Raw genomic sequence first — 17,986 nt, 5'->3', positions numbered from 1 at the left:
CCTGTGAAGCGAGGCATAAGGAAAAGCTTGTGCTCTGTGCTTGTAGCCTAAGGGAGCTGACAGAAAGCAGAAAACTGATAGAGAGAAAATGGAGAAGAAGACTGCCCAAGAGAAGGAGAAATACCAGCCCTCCTACGATACAACCATTCTCACAGAGGTAAGATGCTTTAGTCATGTACAGCTCACTGGTTTAATATGTTGGGCCACACGCTTAAAATGACAAAAGGTGACTTCTGTACAGGGCTGAATTAGTTTCTGGGGCTTCACTCAGCAAGGTCTCATTGAGACTGAGAGCTTAATGAAACTATATAAAAGGAATTAGACTTTTCAGAAAAAGCTATATTAGATGGAACTAAAGTTTATAAGGAATATTGGACCCTTATGCTTCAGGGCATAAACCAGCCATTAATTGGGTTAAGGAGCGATTGTCTTTCACCTCCCACCACCCATGAGTTGTCCCCTCCAAATAAGTGTCCCATACACATGGCTTACACTTTCCTCTAAACCATCTGGTTCTGGGTGGAGTCAAAGACAGGATGCTGGAATCCTGATCCAATTGTCAATTTCCTTTCCTTCATGGATGTCCTTTAGAACAAGCCAGTACAGTGAGCTTGGTCTTTGCTAGCTTCACTCTACAACTGGCTCAGGTTCAAAGAATGTTTTGCATGTGGTATGGGTCATATGAGAGAGACTTTTTCTTCTTTTTAACATCATGATTATATTGTGCACTAAAGCTTGTGCATAACCCGCATTGGGCTGCAGAAGCACCAGCCAAGGGCACCTTTATAATCTGTTTAGGGGTCAAGTACCACCTTCATTATGGGAATGTTCTACAGGCTGGCATTTTAGTCCTGGAACTGCCGCTGATGGGAAGATCTAGTTTTTTATTTAAACAGTGTCTCACTGGAGCTCCTTAAGATGATTTCATTTTCTTTTTGCTTGTTTTAAATAAGCTCATTCCGTAAGAGAATGGCTTTTGGTTTATCGTTACTTGGAATAATCAGATACTATATAATTTGTCCTATAATCTAGTAGCCTTTGCTAGCAAGACCCTGCTGTGCAAAGAGACATAATCCTACAACATGGGCAGATACAGAGCTCTTGCTGTTAGCACCAGTGCACTTTAACACATTGAATGAGGAAATCCTCTAGCCCTGGTTGCTGAAGGGTTAAATATTTGCTTAAAGCTGTATTTGTGGAGGTGATAAAACTCCAAGAATGCCACAGATTGTCTCCTGCTTTATCACGGCAAACAGGGACGCTGCATAGTATAGTCATGGGCTCTTAACAGGTTGACTACAGGTCCCGATTCTGTTGTTCTGGGTTTACATCACTGTAACCAACTCCATTGGCTTCAGTAAAGTTGCTTTGGATTTACACCATGGCAACTGAGTGTGGAATCCGGCCTGTCTTGCAGTGGTTTTTGATTACCTTATATGTGTCTGCCTTAGGTTTTCCGATAGCCCCTATTTATAAACTTGACTTCCTTTGCTGATACTTTTGAATGGACTAAGCCAAATTGTGCTCTCATGCCGGTATAAACCTGAGGTATCTCTGCTGGTGTGCTTGTGGCTCATCTAATTAGTCACTCTAGTCTGGAGTTACTTGGGATTTATAATTGAGACCAGAATCTGGCAGCTGGGAAACTTCTGCCTTGTGGGCCAAATCCTGCCTTCAATGACGATTGATGTATTGATGTGGCCTGGATGTAAGCAAGAGCAGAGTTCGGCTCAGTGTTAGTTTGGGACAGGTTTTCTGAAAAGGAATATATGGAGAAAGCATAATTAGAACTAACTTGGTACAGCCTCAGTCCTCTTGCAACGCAGAGTACAGATCCCTGGGCCTGCTCCTCCTTTCAGCACAGGTAATTCGCTGACCTCAATGGAGCGACAGTGTCATACGTGGTGTGAGGGAAGAATCAGGCCCCCTATTTCCAATTGGATGAAATCCTGCTTTGCTCAGTGTCCCTATTGGCTTCGTTTTCACAGTGTTCTCCATGGCCAGATTTGCCTTATCAAGTAAACAATACTCCATCACCAAGTTACAACAGTTCTCCAAACAGCTTCAGCCTTGGAGATGGGTATGTAATAAATGCTTTTGCTTCTCAGTTAGCATGTAGTGTGTGTGCGTGCATTGGTTTGATATTGTATAATAGCTCAAGAAGCAGCATAGTCCAGCACTTGAGCTGGAGCTCGGTGCTTATTCCAGCTTTAAAGTCCACTCTTCCCACAAGAATTCCAGGAAGAAACTGGCTGCATTTCCCACCTCCTTGCAGTTTAACTGTCTGGTTACACATTCCTGATCTGCTTGCTGTGTTGGGCGGAGGAAAGGAATAATATTTTACACTGAGACACTCTGAGATGGTCAGTGGAAGCTTTTCTCTGTCCATCAGCGAGGGCAGCGTTAAGTCTTAAGTGTTTATAACAGATATCTAGTGTTCTCATTTTAAATTTGGTATATGAAAACAGGCGTGATGCTATCTCTGCACTGACAGACTAAGGCCTGTGAGGGAGGGGAAAAATTCAGACTGCAAAAATAGACACTAGCATGCCAGCTGATAACTCTTCTGAGCACTCCCCTCTATTCGGAAGTAAATAATTAGCTCTATAGGCAAATCTTTAGCATTTTTTTTAAGGCCCGGTCCACACTGGAGGATAAAACCTGTTTGTTTGAAACATGGTTTAAACCAGTTTGGGCAAACACTGTTCAAATACAATTTGCCCTGTTTAAAATATTAACACTGGGGTCAAATCGTGGGGTCCTTCTTTACTCCGTTTTTGCATAGGCAAATTCCTGTGACCATCCCTGGGAGTTTGATGGAATAAGGACCTTAGGGCTTGGCCCAGGGATGGTAAAATGTTTGTGCCCAGCCTGCATTAGCATGAATGGTTTGAGGATCGAGACTTGCCCAGCTGAAAAGTTTGAACTCCGTAAGAACTCCATGTGTTAGGGACAGGTTTCCTCCCAGTATGTGGGAGACCTGAAAGTGCACTCAAAGTTGCTGTGATGTGCTTTGGTTCAGTACAGAGCTTAAGGGGCCTGATCACGCCCTCAGTTGCACCTCTGCAAACTCCAGTGAAGCCAGTGGGAGTAAATGTGTGCAGCTGATGACATGTTCAGGGTCAAGGTTAGCTTCATTCTATAAATGTGACATTTCAGAGTAAACATGACGGCTTTCTGCAACCTGCTGAAGATTAATTCCAGGGAAGTAGGATTATTAAATCTGATGGACCCTCTTCCCTTCACTTTCCCACATCCCTTTTCCTTGGCACACATTCCTCTCAAGGAGTTAATACACCATCTTGGGGAGAGGGATTGGAAGGCAATAACTTTTCTCCAGCACGGCCCATGTGCTCTCAATCCAGATGGATTTGAAAAGCAACAACAAAGGGCCAGTGTCAATGTGAGTTTAGTGGCAGAATTTTGCCCAAACGGATTTAAAAAATAACTGATCCAATCAGAGGAAAAAAATGTCAACCTGACATAAAATCCTTGACAGTCAAGACAAGGGGGTGGGGAAAGATAACCAGCAATTTTCAATGTCAATTTTAAAATAATGTGTTGTTTTCTCTCCCTGCTTTATACAATTTTTTTTAGCAACAGTTCTCCAACCCACCAAGCGGAGCTCCTGCCTTCCAGCAATGATGTAAGTATTTGAGGTCATGTTAATGTGGTGCTTTTCTTTTTTTAGGACACTGCTGAACAGTTCATTTCAAGACCCTCTTATTCTTTTTGCAATGTAGCACCTCCTTCCCTCTGCTTCTATTCAAGATGTCCAGCAGTGGCTTCATCGTAATAGGTTTTCTCCATTCTGTAGACTCTTCTCAAGTTTCTCGGGTGAGTTTAAGTGATCCGTGTGTTTGTTTTGTTTCCTGTTACCCGTGTGGACCATGCTTTGGAGGTTGGTAGTGTTTGTCAAAGAAAATGGTGAGCTGGGGTTTGGAGGAACCTCTAATAAAAAAATTGGTCAGGGTTTCCAAAACTGGATGCCTAAAGTTAGGTTCTTAAGTCCCTATACAGGCACCTAAATAATCGTAATAGGAGCTGTTTAAATACTCAGCACTTGTGTGAACTGGGCCACTCTTTTAGGTGCCCAAATATGGGCTTTGAAGTCTAATTTTGGCCAACTTGGTTTTGAAAATCTTGGTCACTGAAATTCTACTCTCTCATTGGTGCATGAAATGTGTGTGGGTTGTTCCAATTTAAGCTAAGTTTCATCATGCATGCAGGAAGGAACTGACTGCGAATATCTGAAAGGTACATACTAGGAGGTCACACACTTTGTAGCTTTGGGAAGGCTGAGCTCGTTGGACACATCAGGGGCTCCTTGCATCCCTCTGTCTCCCCGCCCACAAGCTCCCTGTGTGGCAGCCTCCCATCTCCCTCTGTTTCAGGGACTCTCTCTGCAACTTCTTTCCCCATCTCCTTTCCTCCCCACCCTGGCAGGGGTTCTGTGTGCCTCCCATTTCCCCTCTCTCATACCAGGGTCACCCACTCTTCCCCCCCCCCCCCCGCCCGCCCCAACCCCCATGCTAGCTGCTCTGTGTGCACCTCCCTTCCAACCTTCTCTCCCATATTAGGGGCTCTGTGTGCCTCCCATGCAATCCTCCATTCTCCCCTCACATGCCAGTGGCTGTGTGTATGCCCCGATTCTCCCCTTCCCCACCATTGCTAATCTGGGAGATAAATGCATTCCGTTTGTCAAGGTGTCAATGAGTCAGACTCTATTAGGAGGCTGAGGAAAGATTGGGAATTGTTATGCTGGATGTTACTAATGGGTGCAATCAACCCGATGCTCAACTAGAGACAATGTGGAGGTAGTTGAAGTTGTGGCTGTGGTAATCAGAAGGCAGGGGCTCCATGTATCCCCTATATCCCCTCAAATCAACAGGGGAAATCCAATATCCATTGTTCTCTAGTACTTCCTCCAGAGAGACAAGGTGGGTGAGGTGTAATCTCTCTTATTGGACCAACTTTGGTTGGTGAGAGAGACAAGCTTGAAAGCTCGTCTCTCTCACCAACTGAAATTGGTCCAGTAAGAGAGATTATACCTCACCCACCTTGTCTCTCTAATATCCTGGGACTGTCGCAGCCCCAACAGTGCTGCATAGTGTGTTCTCTGAAGCATAGAAATTGGTCAGATGAGGCATTCAAAAGTTGTTTTACAGACAGACAAACAGCAGTGTTGTCAAGTTGAGTTTAAGGCCTCCACAATCTTCGTCAACAAGAAGACATTTTTAAATGTCCCTGTGCAGCAGGAAAGTTAGGTCTTCTACTCATGACCAGCCCTCGCCATCTAGGGCAGCAAGGGTTGCATGGTCAAATTCTGTTTCATGTTACTCCATTAAAACCGCATTGATTTGTGTAGTTGAGAGCAGATTTTGGCCCACAGACCAGGAACTCACTCTAGCTTATGCATGTGGCAGTTGAAAGCACTTCCTCTGGACCACTGCTCAGTATTGGCCATTCTGTGGACTTGAAGAAAATCTGTTGTGAAGGGATCAATTGCAGTGTACACCCTGGGAATGTTAACTGTTCATCCAGCATCTCTTAACAGGTCCAGCTGTACATGTTTCTGATTATTTGTAAGCTTTTTTGATTTGTTTAACCTCTAAAAATAACCTCGAAATGTCTAGGTGCTGACTTACTGAAAATGTCCAAAGAAGATTTTGTTCAGATCTGTGGGCCTGCTGATGGAATTCGGCTCTTTAATGCAATCAAAGGAAGGTTTGTACCTATCTCTTCCAGATACTACTGTTGCAGCATCCATTGGTGCTTCCAGTGTTAATTCAGTGTCTCTGATTAGAGCGCCTCTGTAAAGACCTACTTCGAGGACTCCATAGAGTCTGGTTGGCTCAGGGGGGTTGGCAGTGGGCTGTTTACGCTAAGGTATGAGTTTGAATACTGCCTAGGTCAGAGATAAGTGAAAAGTCATTAGCATAATGTGGTTCTTCAGTGGTCTGTCTGGAATCAGTTAGTGGTCTCAGTGTGCTCCCCAGTAGAGACATGTTCACATCCCATCTGGTACCTGTGTTGCCTGTCTCAGCAGAAACCAAGGGGTGAATGGACTAAAAAGACTGAGCCCACAAATGCCTCCTAACCCTCATCAAGAGGCAGCGGCTACACTCACTAACCAGCTGGTCTGGGTTCAAGTCAGTAAGCGAGGGCTTTAGCCTTCTATGTATGAGGGCCTCCTGTGCAGTGCTGAGCACCCTCAATCTTATTTGCTTCATAGGGGTCAAGGATGCTCAGCACCATTTCCAGCATCTCCCAGGGTTAGGAAGCTTCTGTTACCTCATCTCCTGCAATGCTAGTGTCAAGATTCCCCTTAACTGCTTATTTATGTACTATCCAAATGAGTCCACAACAGCTATTCCAGTGTGTTGTGGACCAGTTCACACCAACAACACAGTCTAATAACAAAGAATTTATCACTTTTGTTTTTAAACCCATAGAAATGTAAGGCCTAAAATGACAATTTATGTCTGTCAAGAACCAGAGCAGAACAGGTCTCATCTGCACCAAAAACGAGAGAATGGAGATGGTAATCTGTGTGGTAAGTTTCCTGACCTCTGCTCCCATAAGTGCTAGTCTGATGAGCTGCTTTTGGCTCTGAGCTCCACATCTGACCAGTAATTCCACTGGGTTGGCTTCAGCTGCACAAGGGCATGGAGCACAGACAGCATCCTGCCCACCACAGAGATGCAACTTGTGCTGACTTGAGGGTTATTCAGGAAAGGCAGGTGATGTTTGCACTGCCACCCTCCCTTAAGGAAGTCGCCAACACAGGGCAGCTTTAATTTCTGCCAGTGGCTCACCAGTAGCCCCTCCAGTGGAATGCCACTGAGGAGACCAATTGAATCAGTGCATCCTCTCCCAGTCGTCCTGGCCATGCCCTTTCTCCAGCTGGCCTTGCCTGCTTCAGAGGTTCTGCTTGGCCCCCTTCAAGCCCTTTGATGGAAGGGAGATTATGGCTCCTTTACCCTTTTTAAAAATCAATGTTGTCAAACATTACCACCCATTGGTATCCGGCCTACTGCAGTTATCACCTCACGTGTAAAATAGGAAGTAACCGATAACACCATATAGGAGATGTTGACTTTTTAATGGTGACCATTGTACTTTAGTCAACTGTTTCAGTTAACAGAATTTGAAGAACAGATGCAAGACTCTGCTCTTTTGAGATGGAACATGTAGATATGCAAGAGAGTAGTGGGGCCCAGAGGATAGGCCACAGGATTGGGCATCAGGAGATCCAGGTTCTGTTCTGGGTTCTGCTTCGAGATCTTTGCATACAAAGAACTATACACGTGCTAGGCTTTTTTCTTCTTAATATAGAAACTCATTCACCTTCCTATAGCTCAAACTAATTCTCTTTCAGATGTATCCAAAGTACCAAAATGGGGTCAGCAGAATCACAAGATTCTCTAAGAAAATCAACGAGCACTCCTCTAAAGGGTGTTTCATTTAGTGTCTTGCAATATGTGGTTTTATTGGCAGTTCCTGAGTCTTTCTGTGGGCACACCTGGGCCAAAACTTATCTAGATTGTCCTTGCCTTCTGACATGCAGAGAGATAAATATTAGCCATTTTGGGGCAGATCCTTAGCTGGTATAAATTTGGTTCTACTTCAAAGGCACTATGCTGACTTACACCAGCTCCAGATCTAGCCCTTGATCTTTATATCCAATTCATTCATTGAAGCCAAGCTTTTTGGTTGTATGTATAAAGGCTTGTTTCCCTTAATTATTGCAGTATATCATGCAGTCTTCTTGGAAGAGCTGACAACCCTGGAATTAATTGAGAAGATTGCAAACTTGTATAGCATTTCCCCACAGCAGATAAATCGGATCTATCGGCAAGGACCTACAGGGATCCATGTATTAGTGAGCAATGAGGTAAGGGGCTAAAGCAAACACAACTGGTACGAAGTATCGGAGTTCAAAACAGCTTTCTGACTCTTTTTTTATAGTTAGGCCGACCTTTAAAACTATGCAAGAGTCTCCAAGGGAACTAGTCAAGATTGTTAAGTCCGAAAAATTTGTTTGACTTTCACACTTGTCCCAGATATTTTTGAGTCTTTTTAAATCAAAGAAATCAGCTATATGACTCTCTTTTTGTTCTCCTTAAGAGAAGTTCTTTTTAAGTGATTTTTGCAGTAGCATGAAATATATTTAAATTCCAATGAATTAGTGAATTTCAAAAGTGGTCACTTTTTGGGTACCGGATCTGAAAATCAGACCGTTTAAGGTTGAGCACCCGGAAATCACTTGCCAGTCACTCTTATGTGTTAGCCAGTGGTTGCAGACATTGAGCCAAATCATTGCTTGCTAGGTGTATGTAACAATGTCCCTGAATTCTTGGCAGTTGCCTGCTTACGCAAACGCTTCATTTGGTCTGTTCCATTTTGCATGTTAATAGTGAATTGCCCCAATCTTTTCTCTTTTGTTCTTTCTCTAAACGACTTGCTCTTTTCATGCACCAGAATCACTTAAGGAGCTTCATTTAGATGGACTGGCACTACACCTGAAAGGAACGTTGTTAAAGCAAACGAAGCAGAGAGCGGGACTCAAATGGGGCCTAAATTTAAGCCTGTAATGCTTACTCTGAAAGTCTCCTTGCCATTTCACCCCGATTAAATCAGAAACCTTCAGCGTTTAACAAGCATGAAGTGCTTTGAGGCAACCTGTGAGGAGGGGGTGGGGGAGAATTGCCTCAACTACCCCTGGTGTGAGGGGCCTTAATTAAATACTTAAGTTACTTATTAACAATATCTATTACTTTATTTTTGGTCTTTTGTGTTCTAGTGGCAGAGAGGCACAAGTGATGCAAAGGAGAGGCACTGAGTCAATGTACTTCATGCATCGTTAGGTGCGCGTGTGCACACACACACAGTGCAGTGAAGTCTAATTTGGTTGGGGGGAGGGGGAAGAGAGAGAGGAGGGGAGTTAACTTAGCCTGAGGGGAACTAGAGGTGGAAAGGGAGTTTAGCATGAGAACTTAAAGAGAATGGAAGTGGAATTGCTCTGCTTGCCCTGGGGGTCAAGTTTAAACAGGTAGGGGCCAGATTTTCAAGTGCTCTGCACACAATGGGAGCTAAACTCTCAAAAGAGCTCAAGAAGTTAGGCACTTGACTGCCTTCCAAGCTCTGGGCCTCAGCTCCCATTGGAACACTTTCAGTGAGTTTTCCAGAGGAGCTCATCACTCTGTGCCCAACCTGATCAGTTATTTGGGGATTTAAATGGTAGCTGGACTTTTCTTTAAAATCTGAACGCTTCTCATGAGTAACTAGCTCTGCTTAGGTTAGCTACTAACCCTACCTGCAGTGATCTCACTCTTCTCTTTGAAAAAAGAAAAGGAGTACTTGTGGCACCTTAGAGACTAAAAAAATTTATTTGAGCATAAGCTTTCGTGAGCTACAGCTCACTTCATCAGATGCATAAAGTGGAAAGTACAGTGGGGAGATTTATATACATAGAGAACACAAAGCAATGGGTGTTACCATACGCACTGTAACAAGAGTGATCACTTAAGGTGAGCTATTACCAGCAGGAGACGGGGGGGGGGGGGGGGGGGGTCAGTCAGACGGATGGACGAATGGATGACGACGACACCTTTTGTAGAGATAATCAAGGTGGGCCATTTCCAGCAGTTGACAAGAACGTCTGAGGAACGGTGGGGGGGAATAAACATGGGGAAATAGTTTTACTTTGTGTAAAAAGAAAAGGAGTACTTGTGGCACCTTAGAGACTAACCAATTTATTTGAGCATGAGCTTTTGTGAGCTACAGCTCACTTCATCGCTGTAGCTCATGAAAGCTCATGCTCAAATAAATTGGTTAGTCTCTAAGGTGCCACAAGTACTCCTTTTCTTTTTGCTAATACAGACTAACACGGCTGTTCCTCTGAAACCTGTCATTACTTTGTGTAATGACACATCCACTCTTAGTCTCTATTCAAGCCTAAGTTAATTGTATCCAGTTTGCAAATTAATTCCAATTCAGCAGTCTCTGGCTGGAGTCTGTTTTTGAAGTGTTTTTGTTGAAGAATTGCAACTTTTAGGTCTGTAATCGAGTGACCAAAGAGATTGAAGTGTTCTCCAACTGGTTTTTGAATGTTATAATTCTTGATGTCTGATTTGTGTCCATTTATCCTTTTACGTAGAGACTGTCCAAGTTTGACCAATGTACATGGCAGAGGGGCATTGCTGGCACATGATGGCATATATCGCACTTCAATCTCTAACTTAGAATAAAGGCTGGGAGTAGATGGGTCATTACACAAAGTAAAACTATTTCCCCATGTTTATTTCCCCCATCCCCCACTGTTCCTCAGACATTCTAGTCAACTGCTGGAAATGGCCCACCTTGATTATCTCTACAAAAGGTTTCTCCCCTCCCTGCTCTCCTGCTGGGAATAGCTCACCTTAAGTGATCACTCTTGTTACAGTGTGTATGGTAACACCCATTGTTTCGTGTTCTCTGTGTATATAAATCTCCCCACTGTATTTTCCACTGAATGCATCCGATGAAGTGAGCTGTAGCTCACGAAAGCTTATGCTCAAATAAATTTGTTAGTCTCTAAGGTGCCACAAGTACTCCTTTTCTTTTTGCAAATACAGACTAACACGGCTGCTACTCTGAAACCTGTCCTTAACTGAGCTGTGTCCTTTCATTGAACAAATATTTCACAAGTAAATCCATTGGTAGACTTCAAAAGGGACCATATCTCAGCAATTGTAAATCGGCATAGTTCTGCTGAAGTCAATGGAACTACGCCAGCTTATACCAGCTGAGGATATGATCCATGACTTTTACCTTCCTGACAGTAAGATCTATAGCCCTTGTCAGGCCGTGTTGACTTCAAGGGGTGTTTTGCCACTGACTTTGGTGGTGCAAGATCAGGCCTTTTTGGAGAGGGGGAATAGTCAGTCTCCCCAAGGAAGTTCTAGAAGCCCTGGTGCTTGGGACGCTTAAAAATAAACTGGTGAAAATACTAGTAAATGTATAATAAACCTGCATGGCAATCCCAATCCCAGCTGGTGTAAATTGGCCTAATTCTGTTGAAATCAATGGAGGTAAGCCAGTTTAAGGGCCAGACCCTCGCCCGATCTAGAGTCGGGGACGACTGGGTGACTTGATGTAGCAGGAAAAAATGAATTTGTGTGGTAATCTTTGGACTTGATCCTGCAAAGTGCTGAACCCTATAGATCTGATCCAGCAAAACACTTAAGTTAGTCCCATTGGCTTTAATGGACTACCCGTATATTCAATTGCTTTTCTGTATTGTGGCAAAATGGTTAGTACTTTGTAAGATCAGATGCTCAGTTGATTGACCTTCCCTTTAAAAGTTATATTGAGCATTGAATTAAAACTTGTTGTGCTCAAAATGTTAAGACATCAACTGTTATGAAGAATTTTATGTTCTTGTTTTTTTCCCCTGCCATTCAGATGGTGCAAAACTTCCAGGATGAGTCTTGTTTTGTTATCAGCACATTAAAAGGTATGCTATTCTGATGCTACTTACTGTTTTAGACTATTGCTTTCAACTACCGAAGAACTTCAGGGAAAGAATGGGGGGAAGAAATTGAGACATGGAAAGGTGGGATATGGCAGATATAAATAACCAAAAGTTCTATAAATGAAACGTTGGTTTCCTTTGTTGGCCATGTAAATTTAAGTAATATGTAGCAAATAACACTGCAGAAGTCTAATGCATTTATTGACTAAAATATCTCTCATCCACACTTAAATCCATATTTTGATAAGCCTAGACATAACTGAGGTGTAAAGTAATTCTTCTTAATGAAGGTTTTTATTTTATGAAGAACCACTGTATAATCTGAGATAAGAATCTGAGAGTGAGTATACAGGTAAATGAATCCTCAGACTAGCTTCTTCATGAAGCATTTGAAGTCCTGAGTCCCTTCTAAGCTATCTGGAAAGGGCTGACTTTTTCTGATTTGCATCTCCAGCATCAAGCAGAACTTGAGTGGTAGCTGAATGCATAAAAATAAATATGAGGGCCAAATTCTGCTCTCCATTACACCAGTGTAAATCTGAAACTAAATTCTGTTCTGTTACACTGAATTTAGGTGGATTATAAAGCCACTGAATTCAAAGGCCCAAACCTCAATTGGTGTAAATCATCTTAGCTCCATGGAAGCCAATTTTCAGTAGATGAGGATCTGGCCCATATTCTCTATTTATACTGGTGCCAATTTGGCATAAGGCCATTGACATCACTAGTGTAAATCTCCTATTAGAATCATTTTTAAAAATGCTTTTGTTTGAACGTTCAGTATTAATCCTTATTAATCAGTTGTGGTAGCAGAGTGTAAGCTGTGTTAGAGGAAAGACTGGAATGTTACATTTCTTCACCTTTTTTATATAAAATAAATTGCAATAATCTTTGCACTGAAAAGCATTTCGCTATTACAGCTGAAAGCAACGATGGCTACCACATCATTTTAAAATGACCACTCGGACTGTAACAACCTAAAACTTCGATGCCTCACCAAGATTGCTACGACCCAGACTGGAAACATGAAGATCCATTTGGATAAAGCGCTCCCATGAACTGAAAAATACCAACGGTCTTAAGGAAAAACAAACTTCATAGACAAGTGGTTTTCTGAGAATGGAAATAAGAATATCTTCAGCGAGTCTGTGTATTTGTCTACCCCTTCCCTCCTATTTAGGCTTTTAAGTTGTTGAGGGTCCTGCTTATTGCTCAGATACATCTGCCTTTTTTTAAAGGGAAATGCAAAACTAAAAGCAATTCTCATGGCTGGAACTGGTTTATCTACAGTGCCTTCTGAGTACGCTTGCATTCAGCACCAGTTTCATCTCAGATACAAGCTCTTATCCTCTTTCTAGGCAGGGGACTATGGGTGGGATCCATGAGCGGGCGTAGGTGTAACAACATTGAGTATCATAGTGCCTAGAAAATCCCTGGAACAACATCATGAGTCACAAAGCCAATTTAGGCACCTTGGTGCCCTGTACAACAAATGGGGAGAGAGAGGCGCCTTTGACTGCGATCCACAAAGTCAGCACGCTGCATGGAGGCACCTATCTTGGCTAGTGATTCACAAACTGGAGGAACACAGGTGCTTGGCTACCCGTGTGAGACCCAAAACATAACAGCTGGAGGGAAGGGGAGGAAGACCTCCCTTATGTTTAGCCTGGTGGATATAGGGTACTTTCACAGGATGTGGGAGATCCCCAGTGCAAGTGCCCCCCCTCCCCATCCTGAGGGGTAGAAACTTGGAAGATCCCTGTTCAGATTCTCTCAGGTGAGGTCCCTAGCCACCAGGCTATGGAAAACTCTGAGGTGGGGTTCCCTCAGTTTCTCCTGTTGAAGTTGTTCCATTGTTTGATTAAAGTGGAATCTTTAGATGCCTAAGTCCGTTTGTTTTCTGGCCCAATTAATATTTAAGTATCTGCGTGCATCCTAGCCTGTGTTCCTATAATCAGTCGGTTATGGCTGTTTGTGATTCACACTGCATTGTTCCATCTTTCCTCTTAAAACAAACAACACTTTTCTCTCCTTCTCAGTGCTCCTGGTGAGCATTTTGTCCTGCTGCCTTCCCATTCAATTTGACAACACAGCAGACACTGGGCTAATTTCCTCCTAGCCCATTTTTTGGTACCCTGCTAAGCTTTTTCTAGACCTCTTCTCCATCTGTCCTCTCTCTTTTTTCACTCTGCTGTAAGACCTGCTTTCAAAAAATATATAATTTTTTTTTTGTAGCTACATCTGTTCCACTGTTGCTACTAGAAGTGAATGTGTATTGTTCCATTTTAGCCTGCTGCCAGAAGAACTCCACATGGATGGAAATGTACACGCAAACAATCCAATGACATTTTGGAGGATGCAAATGAGGACAAATCAACTTGAGGCGAACAGTTCACACACCATGTTATATTTTTTAGCTTAGAATAGCTTCAGTCAAGTGCATTGGTTTTTGATAAAGTGCTTTTGAAGTGGTAGACTGACTTTAAATCTCTTGACAACTCAACTCTGGATTTATTCCATTCAACAAAAGCTTGTGGTAACTGATACTTGCTGTAAATGTTAGGTTTTAGTTGTGGTAGCTTCTATTTTCTACAAAAGCTATCTGCTGTAGCAAATGTAATCTGTTTATTTGAATCTAAGATCAGGTAAGGGGGCATTCAGAGTACTTGCTCCTCTCATACATCTGCTGTGTCATTCTTGCTTCCTGTTTGCATGCCCGTATCTACTGTTCTCCTTTTCATCCTTATGGGCCTGATCTGGCTCCCATTAAGCTAGTGGGAAGACTCCCATTGATTTCAGTTGAAGCTGGATCAGGCCCTGGTTGCATTTCACTCTTTGGTGGATAATTAGGAGAGCTGATTGAAAATGAAAATTTCTGTCCTGTGGGCAATTGAAACTGCCCTGACTTGGTCTGAACAGTTGAAATCCAAATGTTTCACAGAATGAAAAGTTTTGAAAAACCTCAGTTTTGGAAATATTGAAACAAAAAGTTTCAAATTGGAAGTGTCAAAACATTGTCGAAATGAGTTGTAGTTCAGGGGCCTCCTGCTCCCCTTCTCCCCTGGGGGCTGGACTACAGTTCCCATGATGCATTGTGTAGTAGCTTAGCCAGCAGGGGTGGGGTGCAAGGTGTGCATGGCAGCATAGTGCATTATGGAAGATGTAATGTGGTCTTGAGTCCAGCCCACAATGGAAAATGGGGACACGGGGCACTCTGGCAGATCGATTAATTTCTAATGGACACAACAATTTTGATTTTTTTTCAAATAAATAAAATAAAATATATAGATATATATGGGGGGGGTGGAATCAAAATTTTCCAATGGAAAGGTGTGTTTTTTAACAGAAACTGCCTCTTCCTGTCTCCACCCCCCCCCCCCCAAAATTACTACAGATCTTTCCCAACCCCCTCCGCTATTTAACATTTCAAAAACATGCCCCGCACTTGCCCAATTGACTGCTTTGTACACTGCCCCAGCTGAAACCTTGAGCAGAAAGGTGGCCAAAGCTCTGGTTGAATGAATTTTATTCAGATTGGAGCAGGGGACTTTTCTTGTGCCCCTGGTTTCCTGAGTGCAAGATCTGAGCCACATAGTTCTATCAGGGCTTGTCTACACTCTGCAGCTTTTAGCCTTGTCGCTAAAGTCAGAGTGTGTAAACACGCTCTGTCAGTATTTTGTCAGCATTTTTGCTGACAAAATACTTCTAGCCCCACGAGTGGCATTAGCTTTGTCGGCAGGTGTCATAAACATGCAGCTAAGGGTACCATAAAATCCCTCCTTTACCTGTAAGGGGTTAAGAAGCAAAAATAACCTGGTTTGCACCTGGCCAAAAGGACCAATAAGGGAAGAAGATCCTTTTTAATCTGTGGGGGGAGGTTTTGTTTGTGATCGCTTTGTTGTTCTCTCCAGCACAGAGAGAGACCAGGACAGGAAAAAAATCTCCTAAAACCCTACCTGAAATAAGCATCTAAGATTACAAATTGTAAGTAATAGCGAGGAAATGGATTAGATTCTTTTGTTTTAGCTTGTGAATTTTCCCTATGCTAAGAGGGAGGTTTATTCCTGTTTTTTGTAAATTTAAAGTTTTGCCTAGAGGGGAATCCTCTGTTTTAAATCTTATTACCTGTAAAATCAGGATGGAAGGTAATTTTACAGGAGGTGCTTCTTTTACTTTATTATAAAGTTCTGTTCTTAGAACCTGATTGGTTTTTAGTGTCCTAAAAATCCAAGGGTCTGGTCTGTGTTCACCTTGTTTAACTATTTGGTTGGTAGATTATCCTCAAGCATCCCCAGGAGAGGGAGTGAAGGGTCTTGGGGGGATATTTTGGGGAAATGGGAAGTCCAAGTGGTCCTTTTCCTGAATCCTTGTCTAACTCACTTGGTGGTGGCAGCGATACCATCCAAGGACAAGGAAGAATTTGTGCCTTGGGGAAGTTTTTAACCTAAGCTGGTAGAAATAAGCTTAAGGGGTCTTTCATGCAGGTTCCCACAACTGTACCCTAGAGTTCAGAGTTGGGAGGGAACCCTGACCTGGTGGCAGCGCGGTGGGATCATTTTGAACCAGAAGCCCAGACATCAGGATTTTAAAAACATTTTTTCTTTTGTCTGATTGAAAACCAGGGAGATTTTTTTTAAAAGGACACTTATTTCCTCCCCCCCAGCTTCAGGGAAGAGTAGTTAAGTCCTGCAAGGGAATTCACAAGCTGGTTTTTTTGTTTTGTTTTTTCTTTTTTCTTTCTAGCTCTTGGGTTAGGCTAGGCTAAGTACAAAAAACAGGAATAAACCTCCCTTTTAGCATAGGGAAAATTCACAAGCTAAAACAAAAGATAATCTAACACATTTCCTTGCTATTACTTACAATTTGTAATCTTAGATGCTTATTTCAGGTAGGGTTTTAGAAGATTTTTTTCTTCCTGCCATGGTCTCTCTCTGTTCTGGAGAGAACAAAGTGAGCACAAACAAAACCTCCCCCCACAGATTTGAAAGGATCTTCTTCCCTTATTGGTCCTTTTGGCCAGGTGCCAACCAGGTTATTTTTGCTTCTTAACCCCTTACAGGTAAAGGAGGGATTTTATGGTACCCTTAGCTGTACGTTTATGACAGCAGGAGAGTGCTCCTGCCAACAAAGCCGCGTTCATGCTGCCACTTGCGTCGGCAAAACTTTTGTCTTTCGCAGGGGGGCTTTTTAAAGTACCCGTGAAAGACAAAAGTTTTGTTGACAACACTGCAGTGTAGACAAGCCCTCAGTTGGAATGCCCCACTCCCTTTATGGACCCCTTGATTAAGTTGAAGTGTGAATCTGAGACAGTGCCACAGAACTTCTCTGGGCACAAGTTAGGAGGATGGAAAGTCTTTGATTTGGAAACAAAAAACACCCTTTCCTGGAGGGGGGCAAGGGATGGAGGATTTCTTGCATAAGAGCTCTGCTGTTGGCGGGAAGGCTACTGCTGCCTACTAGCTGCAGTAAGACCAAAGAGGGGAGAGCATAGGTAAGACATTCATTTGTATGCTGAGGGTCACCCTAAGCTCAGCTCTCGTAGACACAACCATTCTCTATGCCGGGCACTTGAGACTTTCTCCTGCTCAATAAGGGGGTTTAGGAACTAAAGTCAGGTCTTGCTGGGATGTGGGATCCTAAGCTGTAGATAAAGGTAGATATAACTTCAGCTAAGAATCTGGAGGTAAGGGGTTAGAACCTACTCCTCTAACTCATTGGAACGAGCCTGAGAATACTTTACAATTAGATTCTTCTGGGGCTTGCAAAATCCCTTACATTACAGTATGTGAATATTTGGAAATGAGTGGAGGAGGGGAGGAAATGTGTAGTGTTCGGCTAGTATTGCCAGAAAAGAAATCCAAGTTAAAAGGCCCAGAGGTGCCTCAGAAATCTCAGCCAAAATGTTCATGAGCCATTGAAGCTTTAGACTTGTAAATTCTGCTCTTCTGTATGTGCTTAATGTTATGCACAGACTAGTGGCTCTAGCATCAGGGCCTGTATTTAAAACTACTGTATTTAACTACCAGTTTAGGCGCCTGGCAAGTTAATACCGCCCTACATTCTAAGACATTAAATGCATAAATAACAATGTCAAGAGTCTAACTTGGACCAAGAAATTTAGAGTTGAGGTTTCTCATTTTGTCCTTAACTTACAGGTAGCTTCCCTAGTTTTAAAGCACATACTCTGTGTGCTGCGTTGTTAGTTTCCTCTTGATGAGTGGCACACAACTTTCACTAATCATGGAGGTGCCAGGTAGTGATTCCATACTTCAGGCTGTGTTCTAAAATGGGGAAAACATTCTAGTTTTTATCTAAGAGTAGGTGCCTAATTAGTGTGAAGTTTCACACTGGGTTAGTTTTTATTCCCTTTGAATTTCCTATATGGTGTCTCTTAATACTTTTTAATTAAAATTTGGGCTTTGCCTGCATTTTTTCCTCTGCAGTCCTATTTTATACTGTAGAACAATA

The 17,986-nt window shown here is 42.8% G+C and overlaps 1 protein-coding gene across 2 annotated transcripts in view; it reads left to right on the top strand.

The window, feature by feature from the left end:
- Positions 1 to 14,891, top strand: part of TFCP2L1 (transcription factor CP2 like 1) — a 42,009-nt gene extending 27,118 nt beyond the window's left edge. For both annotated transcript variants that reach the window (XM_048870008.2, XM_048870009.2), the window contains 9 exons: positions 47 to 157; positions 1,989 to 2,080; positions 3,598 to 3,646; positions 3,744 to 3,837; positions 5,637 to 5,727; positions 6,456 to 6,556; positions 7,755 to 7,897; positions 11,449 to 11,500; positions 12,439 to 14,891. In XM_048870008.2, the coding sequence (XP_048725965.1) occupies positions 47 to 157; positions 1,989 to 2,080; positions 3,598 to 3,646; positions 3,744 to 3,837; positions 5,637 to 5,727; positions 6,456 to 6,556; positions 7,755 to 7,897; positions 11,449 to 11,500; positions 12,439 to 12,476 (771 nt within the window). In that variant the 3' untranslated portion in view covers positions 12,477 to 14,891. The remainder of the gene's footprint in view (positions 1 to 46; positions 158 to 1,988; positions 2,081 to 3,597; positions 3,647 to 3,743; positions 3,838 to 5,636; positions 5,728 to 6,455; positions 6,557 to 7,754; positions 7,898 to 11,448; positions 11,501 to 12,438) is intronic.
- Positions 14,892 to 17,986: the final 3,095 nt, after the last annotated feature.

This window comes from Caretta caretta, chromosome 11 (assembly GCF_965140235.1).
Source record: "Caretta caretta isolate rCarCar2 chromosome 11, rCarCar1.hap1, whole genome shotgun sequence".
Classification (NCBI taxonomy): Eukaryota; Metazoa; Chordata; order Testudines; family Cheloniidae; genus Caretta; species Caretta caretta.
The sequence above is the reverse complement of the archived record's forward strand: the minus strand, read 5'-3'. Positions and strand labels throughout refer to the sequence as shown.